Here is a 12609-nt window from a genome sequence, read left to right as displayed (position 1 = left end):
GGAGGGGGGGGGGCTGCAAGCCACAGGGATGCCACTGGCCTCAATGGGGCTTCCTTCTCAGAGGATCCAGTGATGACCACCACATCAGTCGGGGGAAGAATCTGTGCCCTGCATTGATGGCTGCCTGGGAACTGACGCCAGCTGGGTTGGTAACACACCAATGAGCACATTGAGATGCTCCAGCAGCAGTTCTAGCAGGGAGAGCGCGGGCACTGACACTGTTGGTGCCACTAGCTAGATGCCCTGCAGCACCCGATCGACTGCCAGCTGGACTCTACGCTCCAACTCGTCCTCGAAAGTTGCCGATGCCAAAGCGGATACGTAGGAGGGGTGGCCAGATCTTCATCAGAACCTTGAGGTGGATCGGCGACTGACACCAGGACCGGTGGCGACCAGCGAACCCCCAGCATCGATGGAGAATAGGGACTCCGCACGTGGGGTTGCTTTGGGGCCATCACAGTGAGCGCCAACCCGAGCCTGGCACCGTTCGTTGAGGACAACCAGTGCCAATGCTTCCTTCACTTCTCTTGGTACTCGGCCTGGTCTTTCCCCAGTGCCAATGCTGAAGACGACGAACCCAATGTTCTCGGCCTGGAGCCCTATCCGCTGTGGCACCAATGGAGTGGGTGGCACTGCTGGCGTCAATTGCTCGGTATCCATCAGTGCGGCTCCATTGTCCTTCAGCATCGATGCCACCAATGCTGATGTCAATGGCTCAAACTTTATCGCCCCGAAGAGCTTCTCCATCTTATCGAGGAGAGTGCAATGTCCCTTCGGGGTCATTTGATCACATATGCGGCACTCCCGAATGTCGTGCGATGTCCCCAGGCAGAAGATACACACATCGTGTGGGTCCACAGTGGACACAGTCTTTGGGCATTGAGGGCATTGGCAAAAACCCGACTCGGCAATGATGAGACAAACTGAAGGGGTGAAATGATAGTGGAGGTGGCAGGCGACTGACACCAGCGGGCACAGAGGCACCACCGCCATAGGGGAATGGAGCGAAAGAAAACTTACCGAACCATCGAAAAACCTGACTAGGGAGTGGAAGGGAACCAACGAGGGACCCGCACCGAGAAAAAATGTGAGAACCACCGAAAATGATTGATGAAAAGTTTTTCAATACTTTTTTTTACTCAAAAGAACACGAACTCAGAGACTGTGATGCAAAAGCTCCGTGGAAAAAAAAAGAGACTGAAGAGGGACCCCGCATGGATAAGTGGTAAAGGGCATGCTGGGCATGCTCAGTGTGCCTAGTCAAAGTTCTAGAAACTCTGACATAAGTTTTTCATGCCGGGCTTCATCTGATGATGTCATCCATGTATGAGGGCTACTATCCTGCTTGTCCTAGAAGATGGCCTCTTACCGTGATGTGATTTTTTTGTTGCGCGTTTGTGCCATGATAAAAAAATCATGCTGTGATAATTTGTTGGGGAGGAGCCAAATATCATGGGGACCCCCACCCCCTGCGATATTTGGCTCCTCCCTCAATAAAAAAAATTGCAGCTTAATGAATCTCCCTATTAGATGCCTAATGTTAAAGTTAGGCTCCTATTTTCATCTTAAATGTAGGCGCCTATAAATTGGCTGAAAATAGACACCTAACTTCAGGTGCTCAGCCTTCTTTCCATAAAGGGCTCATAACATTTAGAAGGTAATGAGGTAATCTAGTGGAATACAGTTATATACTACAAGTCAGTAGAATTCTTGGGATACATGTTATGTGTGATGTGGGCAAATCATTATTCCCCTGTGACTCTGTTTATCAATTGCAATTATTTGTCCCTTTCTTTTTTGGAAGTTTGCATGGGATTTAATGTTACAGTGACAACATAATACATCTACTACAGACATACCAGCACAGTTGCTTCTGAAGTGTTACATTTCATAGTTAAATTGGATGCTGTTTAGATGAAAGTTGCATTATAAAAGTAAGGTTTTACCGTATAGCACAAAGGTAAGCAATGTCAGTCCTAGAATGCCACAACACAATCAGCTCTGGTTTTCAGGATATCCACATTGAATATGCATGAGGTATATTTGCATACACTGCTTCCATTGTATGCAAATATATCTCATGCATATGCATTGTGGATGTCCTGAAAACCAGACCTGTTTGTGGCACTCCAGGATCAGAGATGCCTACCTCTGGTACTGTACCATCAATAGATAATGTTGACTAAATCTCTCTCTTTAAGCCAATCACTCATCCTACTACCCCAATTTCAACAGGCCCCCCCCCCCCCAATCATGTCATCAAATATTGTACTAACTAGGGGGTCCCAAGCAGCAGGCTCAGGAGTTTCCAAAGTTTATTTTCAGTGCCCAGAGCTATTCATAAATTCTAACCCCACACCAAGGTAGAATTTCAGAAGGCTCTAAAAATAAGCTGGTTCTAAGATGAATACCTGCTTCAAGTCATAGCAGTCTCTCTCTTTGTAAAGTATGTGTTGGGCTCTTTCCACTGAAATGAGCACTTCCAGCTCAACACATATGTCTGAACACTAGCCATCCATCATTTTGCTTGCCGTCACAAAACATGTGACATCCATAGCAGTGTATAAATCTGTAACTCTACTGTTCAACAGTTATTACATTTTATGGAAACGCAGGATAGCTGTTGCCTGTAAAACCACTTAGAGCCACCTGCTGTGTAAAGTTAGTGCATAATCCACAGAACAGGAAGAACAAAGTATCAGCTTTCTCCTGCTGTTTGAGAAAAGGAAGCCTGTTCTGTGATGTGCAATGGGTTGCCAATCAACAGCAAAAAGATTACCTTTGTTGCTGAAGTCATCGATCATCACAATTTCAGCCAAGTATTTCCTGGGCGTTCGCTTTATTACACTGTGAACAGTCCTCATGAGTGTAGACCAGCCTTCGTTGTGGAACACTATGACCACGCTAGATGTCAGCAGATTTTCATCGTAGAACCAGTTCTTGCACCTGTGAAACATTACTTGGGTTATACTTGGATAATCGCAAATGGCAGCCTTGCAGCGTCGGAACTGAAAACACAAATTTCTCTCCTCCTGTCACATGCTGAACTGTTTAGTGGACCTAAAACAAACTTGGCTGCTTCAATAGCAAGCCATGCAATGCTACAGGCCAACACTTTACAAGGGCATTTCAAAGTTTTGGTTTTTTTTTCTCAGCTCTACAACACTACCAAATAAACATTCAAGTTTCTCAGTTAGACATTAAAACAAAAAAACACTAAGATCTGCCTTTTTTTCGTTCCAATTTTCATTCCCTTCCCATTGTTTAGTGTTTTTGAAAGTTCCACCTATTTAAACCCTATCACCATCAGAAATCTAAGAAAACCAGATGCTGCTGTGAACAACCTCCTATCCCTAGGTAAGTATCACACAGATACCGGTACATGTAAAGCATGAAGGACACAAAATAATGAGTGAGAAGTATGATGGGTATAGCCTTAACAGGTATACAATATAAAATGTGGACAAAAACAAAGGCGGCTAAGAAGAAATAAACCACAAGAGAAAGCAAGAGAGCTAAGAAATAGGCAGGATGATATTTTGAAGAATGTAAATTGCACTGCTGCTGCTTTAATAAAACTACTCTACTCAATTCTTTTAGCAGAAAAGAAAACAATGCTTAGTCTTTGGATTTAAAAAATATGTTTTCAGGGGCTATCAATGCTGCTTACAAAGTACAAAGCTGTGAAACCTGAGATCCCTTTGCTGCGGATCTCCTTTCCCCTTTAACGTGAGAGCTTTCTCCCTTGCTCTCTGCTTTGTGTGTTAGGATTACCGCAGCAAAAAGCAAGCACTGGAAAGCTCTTCAGCATAGTCTCCAGGAACAGAACAATACATTCGTTTAGAAGTCACTTAATGCAAAAAGCCACTAGGAGGAGTACAACAGTACAAAAGCATCAGGTTAATACATATTAGGGATGTGAATCGTTTTAGGACGATTAAAATTATCGTCCGATAATTTTAATATCGTCTTAAACCGTTATGGAACACAATACAATAGAGATTCTAACGATTTATCGTTATAAATCGTTAGAATCGTGAGCCGGCACACTAAAACCCCCTAAAACCCACCCCCGACCCTTTAAATTAAATCTCCCACCCTCCCGAACCCCCCCCCAATGAGTTAAATAACCTGCGGGTCCGGAACGGCAGCGGTCCGGAACGGGCTCCTGCTTCTGCATCTTGTTGTGTTCAGCCGGCGCCATTTTCCAAAATGGCGCCGAAAAATGGCGGCGGCCATAGGCGAACACGATTGGACGGCAGGAGGTCCTTCCGGACCCCCGCTGGACTTTTGGCAAGTCTTGTAGGGGTCAGGAGGCCCCCCACAAGCTGGCCAAAAGTTCCTGGAGGTCCAGCGGGGGTCAGGGAGCGATTTCCCGCCGCGAATCGTTTTCGTACGGCAAATGGCGCCGGCCATACGCGTATGGCCGGCGCCATTTTCCGTACGGAAAATGGCGCCGGCAGGAGATCGACTGCAGGAGGTCGTTCAGCGAGGGTTCCGGCGCCTCGCTGAACGACCTCCTGCAGTCGTTTAAAAGATGTTAGGACAGTGGCCTTCCGAGCTGGCAATATCATCAAAGGGCTTCTCCTGCATTACAGTGTCAGAACTGCTGCGTTTCATGTAGTTCCCCCATGAATGCAAAACTACACGCATAAATTTGTGTGATATAAAACTAACCTCAGCTCCTTTGAGTCTGCTTGACTAATCAAGCAAATTAGACAAGATCCCTTGTACAAGATTTCCCATATCATCTCTCCAACTGGCACCTCCTGCTCACCAGCACAACTAGTTCTGTCCAGGCTACAGGACTGGGAGGGAAAGCTTTTATTCATGCAAAATGTGCACTTGTATTAGTAAAAATAACATTTTACAATAAGGTTTCCTACCTGTAATGTGCATTCTCCTAATCCAGCAAATCAATTGAGTCACATGGATGGGTCATGTGACTTGCATAACGTGCATTAGAAAGGTTGTAGAGTTTTATAGGAAAAGCTACTAAGCATGTGTGATTGAGGACTGACTGTCACTCAAAATAATGATTAGCAAAGAGAGAAAGTGATGAAGAATAACAAAGGGAAGACTCCACTGATGTGCTGTCAACCAAGTAGAAACAAATATTTCTCATTCTTTGATAACAAGTAGCCTCAATGGACACACAATTCATACTGACTAATTAATGATTTGTCTTAAAAGGGGGAGACAACAACAATGCAATTATGAAGCAAAGCAACAAACATTTTTGTCAGAGGAACCTTCAGGCTTTTTAAAAAAAAAATGTCTCTTTTGTTTCTTTTCATTTTCAATAAAATGAAACCTTACACACAAAACTATCCTGCGCCCAAATCATAAGAACATAAAAAGTTTACATACTGGATCAAACCGAGGGTCCATCACTGTTTCCAACAGTGGCTAATCCAGGATGCAAATTCCTGGCAAGTATCCAAACATTAACTAGATCCCATGCTACTGATGCAGGTAATAAGCAGTGGTGATTCCCTAAGCCATCTTGATTAATACCAGTTTATGAACTTCTTCAGGAACGTATCCAAACCTTTTTTAAACCCAGCTACACTAACTGCCTTAACCACATCCCCTGGCAACAAATTCCATAGCTTAATTGTGCGTTGAATGAAAAATAATTTTCTCCGATTAGTTTTAAATGTGCTGCTTGCTAATTTCATGGCGTGCCCCCTAGTCTTTCTATTATCTGAAAGAGCAAATAACTGATTCACATTTACCCATTCTAGGCCTCTCCTGACTTGACAGACCTCCATCATATCCCCCCTCAGCTGATTCTTCTCCAACCCGAACAGCCCTAACCTCTTTTGCCTTTCCTCACAGGAAACCGTTCCATCTGCTTTATTATTTTGTTACCCTTCTCTGTACCTTCTCCAGTGCAACTATGTCTTTTTTGAGATGCAGCGACCAGAACTGTACACACTACTCAAAGTGCAATCTCACCATGGAGCGATACAGAGACATTATGACATTCTCCGTTTTATTCAACATTCCCTTCCTAATAATTTCCAACATTCTGTTTGCTTTTTTGATCGCCATAGCACACTAAGGCAATGATTTCAATGTATTGTCCACTAGGACGCCTACCTCTTTTCCTGGTTAGTAACTCCTAATACGAAACTTAACTGCGTACTACAGCATGGGTTTTTTCCCCTATACCTTGTCCACATTAAATTTCACCTATAATTTGGGTGCTCAATCGTCTACTCTTGCAAAGTCCTCCTGAAATATATCACAATCTGCTTGTGATTTAACTACTATGAATAATTTTGTGTAATCTGTGTATCTGATTACCTCACCCGTCGAACCCCTTTCCAGATCATTTATAAATATATTAAACAGCATTAGTCCAATTACAGATCCCTGAGGCATTCCACTGAGAAAACTGACCATTTAACCCCACTCTCTGTTTCCTGTCTTTTAACCAGTTTACATTTCACAAAAGGCCATTGCCTCCTATCCAATGACTTTTTAATTTTTTTAGAAGCTTCTCATGAGCGACTCTGTCAAATACCTTCTAAAAATCCAAATACACTACATCTACTGCTGCCTCACTTTTATCCACATTTATTAACTCCTTCAAAAAATGTAGATTTGTGAGGCAAGACTTCCCTTGGATAAAACTATGTCTATCTGTACGTTCTGGATTTTGTTCTTTAGAATAGTTTCTACAATTTTTCCCGGCATTGAAGTCATGTTCACCAGTCTATAGTTTCCCGGATCACCCTTGGAGCCCTTTTTTAAATATTGGGATTACATTGGGTACCCTTCAGACTTCAAGCACAGTGGATGATTTTAATGATAGTTTCCAAATTAATAGTAATATGTTTGAGATTTCATTTTTCAGTTCTTTCAAAAGCTTGGGGTGTATACCTTCTGGTCTGGGTGATTTGCTATTCCTCAGTTTATCAATCTGGCATACTACATTTTCCAGGTTCACTGTGATTTGGTTCAGTTCATCTGAATCATTATCCTTGAAAATCGTCTCCAGAATGGGAATCTCCCCAGCATCCTTATTAGTAAACATGGAAGCAAAGAATTCATTCAGTCTTTCCGCGATGACCTTATCTTATCTAAGTGCTCTTTTAACCTGTTGCACCAGGTCGCAGATGGCTGCGACCTTTGCTCACCTCTTTTTGCCCTGCAGCCCCGACTCTGGGAAAGATGGCCACCTCTGCTTCTGCATGCCAACCTCCATGGCATTCCCGGGACTGCGTGAGCAATCCCGGTCGCCATCTTGGTTCAGGTATAACTTAGGGCATGCGTGCATGCGCCTACCGCGCTCTTATCCACGTCATGGTGGGAACCTCGGGGGCATCCCCACCGCATGACGTCACCCGCCTACGTATACTTAAACCCAGCGAACCTTCCTACCTACGAGTTAGCAAGGATTTCCGTCTTGCTCAATTCCACCTCTGAGACGTTCACCTCACTGTTCCTGTGTTCCAAACTGAGTGACTCAGGTACCCGCTCCTCGGGGGCCTCTCTGCACTCAGGGCTATCCACTCCTCGGAGAGCCTTCTCTGCAAGTCTTTTTCTCCAGCTTCTGAATACACTTGCTGCTACTACAAGCGAACCCTCCAGTGCTCCCGTGCCTCGGGTCTTCACTGAGACTACGACAGTAGCTTGCTGCTATACTTCAGAGTGAGTACTAGATCTGCTCTCCTCTCCTCCTCTCTTCACGGTGTGGATTCTCGGGTTATCCTGCTCTGCGGACCACTACTGGATCCATGCTGCCTTGTGCCTAGTTCCATCACCAGCCTCCGGCCTAACCCGCGCTGCGGGCCACTACCAGAGACATCCAGCACAAGAACCGCCCAGAGGAGGTATTCACCAGGTTACCCCACTCTGCGGGCCACTACCGGAGAATCCAGTTTGAGAACCTTCTACTCTGGACTGTCTAATATAACCTCTCCTCGGGTTACCTTGCTGTATAATAAAAACTGTTGCCTTTCGTGTCCATCACTGCTGAGACCCCCGCCTGTTGTGGTGAGTCCCCACAGGGCTCCTCCCTTTGGGTGGAGTCAGCTCTCACCATGACCCAAGAGCCCACTATCCAGTTCTAACATAACAGAACATAACATAACCCTTCGATCATCTAAAGGTCCAATTGACTCCCTTGCAAGCATCCTGCTTCGGATATATTTAAAAATGTTTTATGAGTTTTTGCTTCTACGGCCAACTTCTTTTCAAATTCTCTCTTAGCCTGTCTTAATGTTTTATATTTAATTTGCCAATGCTTATGCTTTTCCTATTTTCTTCAGATGGATCCAATTTTTGAACAAAGTTCTTTCGGCTAAAATAGCTTCTTTCATCTTGCCTTTTAACCATGTCAGCAATCATTTGGCCTTCCTTCTACCTTTCTTAATGCGTGGAATACATCTGGACTGTGCTTTTAAGATGGTAGTCTTAAAAAGTGTCCACACCTGTTGTATACTCAATCGGGCGGATTTTAAATGCCCTGCTCGCGTAAATCCGCCCGGATTTGCGCGCGCAGAGCCCCAGGACACGCGTAAGTCCCAGGGTTTTTTAAAGGGGGCGTGTCGGGGGGGGGGGGGGCCGAATGACGCGGTGTTTCGGGGGCGGGACCGGGGGCGTGGCGCCGGCCCGGGGGCGTGGTCGAGGCCTCTGGACCAGCCCCCGGGTCGGATGACGGCGCGCCAGCAGTCCGCTGGCACACGTAGATTTACGTCTGCTTCTAGCAGGCGTAAATCGAGGGACAAAGGTAAGGGGAGGTTTAGTTAGGGCCGCGGGGTTGGGTTAGGTAGGGGAAGGGAGGGGAAGGCGAGGGGAGGGCGAAAGAAAGTTCCCTCTGAGGCCGCTCCAATTTCGGAGCGGCCTCGGAGGGAACGGAGGCAGGCTGCGCGGCTCAGCGCGTGCAGGCTGCCCAAAATCGGCAGCCTTGCGCACCCGCCGATCCAGGATTTTATAAGATACGCGCGGCTATGCGCGTATCTTATAAAATCCAGCGTACTTTTGTTTGCGCCTGCTGCGCGAACAAAAGTACGCGATCGCGCTCTTTTTTAAAATCTACCCCAATCTTTGTAGCTGCACCTTTTTTTCTATTTTCCTCATTTTAGCAGTCTCCCTGTAGATTTACTTATTGTCCCTCTTACAGTCATTAATTCAAATTTGATTATGTTATGATCACTATTGCCAAGTGGCCCCACCACCTTTAACTCTTTCACCAAATCCTGAATTCCACTAGGAATGGGATGTAAAATAGCTCCCTCTCTTGTTGGTTCCTGAACCAATTGCTCCATGAAGTAGTCATTTATTCAATTCAGGACATTTACCTCTAGCATGTCCTGATGTTACATTTAGGCAGTCAATATTGGGGTAATTGAAATCTCCCATTTAATTCTACCCATAAATTCTACCCATACATTTTCTACTGTGCATTTAGTCTCTTGCAGGATCTTTATCCTGTTGGATTTTATTCCATCTCGGACTTAGGGCACCCACCCCCACCAAGTTGAACCTCCCTATTATTGCGATATAATTTGTATCCTGGTATAGCACTGTCCCATTGGTTATCCTCCTTCCCTTAGATCTCTGAGATGCCAATTATGTCTACTTCTTCATTTACTGCTATACACTCTCCCATCTTCCTTCTTAGACTTCTGGCATTGGCATACAGACATTTCAAAATGTGATTTTTGTTTGTATTAACAACCTACTTTTTAGTCGACAGGGATAATTTGTATTCTTTTATCTCAGGTAATTATTTACTTATAGGCACATGGACTACTTTTACTTTTTTTGGAACCTGTCTGTTGCGATGCCCTAACCCTTCTGTTTATTAGTATCCTTCAACGATATCACCCTCTGAACCATCACTGCAGAGCAACTGTCAGCTTTCCTCCTTGTCCTAATTTAAGGAAGCCCCCTTAGAATGCAATGATTGCATCGGAAAATGCCAAGACACTTGTGTCTTTAAATAATCCTGCCCCTCCCATGAATTGCCCAGTGAGTCAGAGTAAAATCTTAAATTTAATTCTTTGACTGACAGGGACCCAATACAGGGATCTCAGTTCTAAAGTAATGAGGTCCCTTCAAAGGAGTCCTCATCAGCAAAAGAGCCGCAGCATTCAACACCAATTGCAGTGCCCTTACCTGATACTTAGGCAAACCTATATATAGGGCATTGCAATAATCCAAGGCTGAAAAAACAAATGCTTGGATCACCACTCTAAAATCTTCCTTATCTAGAATATGTTTCTAGCATTGCAACTCATGGAGCTTAAAAAATCCAGCCCATACAACTGCAAGCAGCTGCTCCCTAAATGAGAAAACCCTATCCATTACTACCTCAAGATTCCTAACTGAGGACAAAATTGGAATCATCATATCAAAATACAAATGCAACAGGACACCTTTCACAGGACCCCCTCGAAATATAGAGAATCTCCATCTTCATCATATTCAGTAAATGATTTGCACACATCCATTCCCTCACCTCTCTTAAAACATTCTCAACCTCTTTCAAAGGTTAAACACAATGTAATGTACCATCAACCAAATGCTCCTGCTTCGCAATCCAGGTCCCACTATTGAAATCTGTGGCCTGTTGAGCTCCTGGTTTCTACTGTACAAGCCACTCTATCTCAGGCGCATTTCTACTTCCAGATTTTATAGGTCTTCAACTTTCTGTGGTGCTGGCTGATGCCAGCACTACTCCTGTATATATTAGAGATGTGAATCGTGTCCTCGATCGTCTTAACGATCGATTTCGGCTGGGAGGGGGAGGGAATCGTATTGTTGCCGTTTGGGGGGGTAAAATATTGTGATATATCGTTAAAATCGTTTAAAACCCGCTAAAACCCACCCCCGACCCTTTAAATTAAATCCCCCACCCTCCCGAACCCCCCCCAAATGACTTAAATTACCTGGGGGTCCAGAACGGCAGCGGTCCGGAACGGGCTCCTGCTACTGAATCTTGTTGTCTTCGGCCGGCGCCATTTTCCAAAATGGCGCCGAAAAATGGCGGCGGCCATAGACCAACAGGATTCGACGGCAGGAGGTCCTTCCGGACCCCCGCTGGACTTTTGGCAAGTCTTGTGGGGGTCAGGAGGCCCCCCCCAAGCTGGCCAAAAGTTCCTGGAGGTCCAGCGGGGCGGAGCCTCGCTGAACGACCTCCTGCAGTCGATCTCCTGCCGGCGCCATTTTCCGTACGGAAAACGATTCGCGGCGGGAAATCGCTCCCTGACCCCCGCTGGACCTCCAGGAACTTTTGGCCAGCTTGGGGGGGGCCTCCTGACCCCCACAAGACTTGCCAAAAGTCCAGCGGGGGTCCGGAAGGACCTCCTGCCGTCGAATCCTGTTGGTCTATGGCCGCCGCCATTTTTCGGCGCCATTTTGGAAAATGGCGCCGGCCGAAGACAACAAGATTCAGTAGCAGGAGCCCGTTCCGGACCGCTGCCGTTCCGGACCCCCAGGTAATTTAAGTCATTTGGGGGGGGTTCGGGAGGGTGGGGGATTGAAGGAGGTAGGATTTGGCAAGGAAATGTTTAAGTTATTTGGGGGGGGGTTCAGGAGGGTGGGGGATTTAATTTAAAGGGTGGGGGGGTGGGTTTTTAGCGGGTTTTAGTGTGCCGGCTCACGATTCTAACGATTTATAACGATAAATCGTTAGAATCTCTATTGTATTGTGTTCCATAACGGTTTAAGACGATATTAAAATTATCGGACGATAATTTTAATCGTCCTAAAACGATTCACATCCCTAGTATATATAGAAGCCCATTCCACTCACCAGGTACCTTAGCAACAGGTCTTCTTCTCTGCTCCTGAGTCTTTTTGCTGTTGCTGCTCTGATTTCTCCTTGTGACATGGCCTTGTTCCTAACCTCATACTGATCGCTGCCTGCCCTGACCTCGGATTGACTCTTGCCTGTGCCTGAACACTGCCTATCCCGACCTTAGCTGCCTGACTATGCCTCCATCTCGTGCTACAACACGGTGCTTCAGGTCCTACCCATCAGCTATTATCTGTGAGGGCCTATCTAACTCCATCAGAGGTCATTTTGTGACTTGGATCTTCACTGTGACCCTAGGCCCCCATCAAGGTAGATGATGGTCATGCCACAAAAAATCTGCAAATTTAAATGCAAAATTATTATTTATGGATTTTACCAGATTGAGAATAGTAAAATAAAGGTGAATATGACATGCAAACTTTTGGACAACCTTCCAGTTGATGAATTACTTTAAAACAAAAAGTTGCTAATAAGACTCAAAATGTTGATTGACTCACGAGGCCTTCAATTAGTCAAGTGAAGACCAGTTGACAGTTTAACAAATACTCTGATTCTGATTGTTGTTCTGTCTACTTTCAATAGACATAGGCTCTTCTAAACAGCAGTTTGCACATTTGAAAATGAAGATAATTCAATTTTACAAAGCAGGGGAAGGCTATAAAAAGCTCTCTAAAGACTTCAGCTAGCAATTTCAATGGTCAGAAACATTTTTAAGAAATGAAAGTTATATGGAACTGTTGAGATCAGGGCAAGATATGGAAGACCAAGAAAAATCTCTGATTGAACTACTCTGAAAAACAGAACCCACAGATCACTGTAACAACCTGCTGAAA

General features: G+C 45.1%; 1 protein-coding gene across 2 annotated transcripts in view; it reads right to left on the bottom strand.

Moving 5' to 3' along the window:
- The window catches only part of GALNT7 (polypeptide N-acetylgalactosaminyltransferase 7), a 313223-nt gene that overhangs the window by 182017 nt on the left and 118597 nt on the right, over positions 1 to 12609 (bottom strand). For both annotated transcript variants that reach the window (XM_029575498.1, XM_029575411.1), the window contains exon 3: positions 2780 to 2946. In XM_029575498.1, the coding sequence (XP_029431358.1) occupies positions 2780 to 2946 (167 nt within the window). The remainder of the gene's footprint in view (positions 1 to 2779; positions 2947 to 12609) is intronic.

Source organism: Rhinatrema bivittatum, chromosome 1 (assembly GCF_901001135.1).
Source record: "Rhinatrema bivittatum chromosome 1, aRhiBiv1.1, whole genome shotgun sequence".
NCBI classification, from domain to species: Eukaryota; Metazoa; Chordata; class Amphibia; order Gymnophiona; family Rhinatrematidae; genus Rhinatrema; species Rhinatrema bivittatum.
This window is presented reverse-complemented; position numbering and strand designations above follow the sequence as displayed.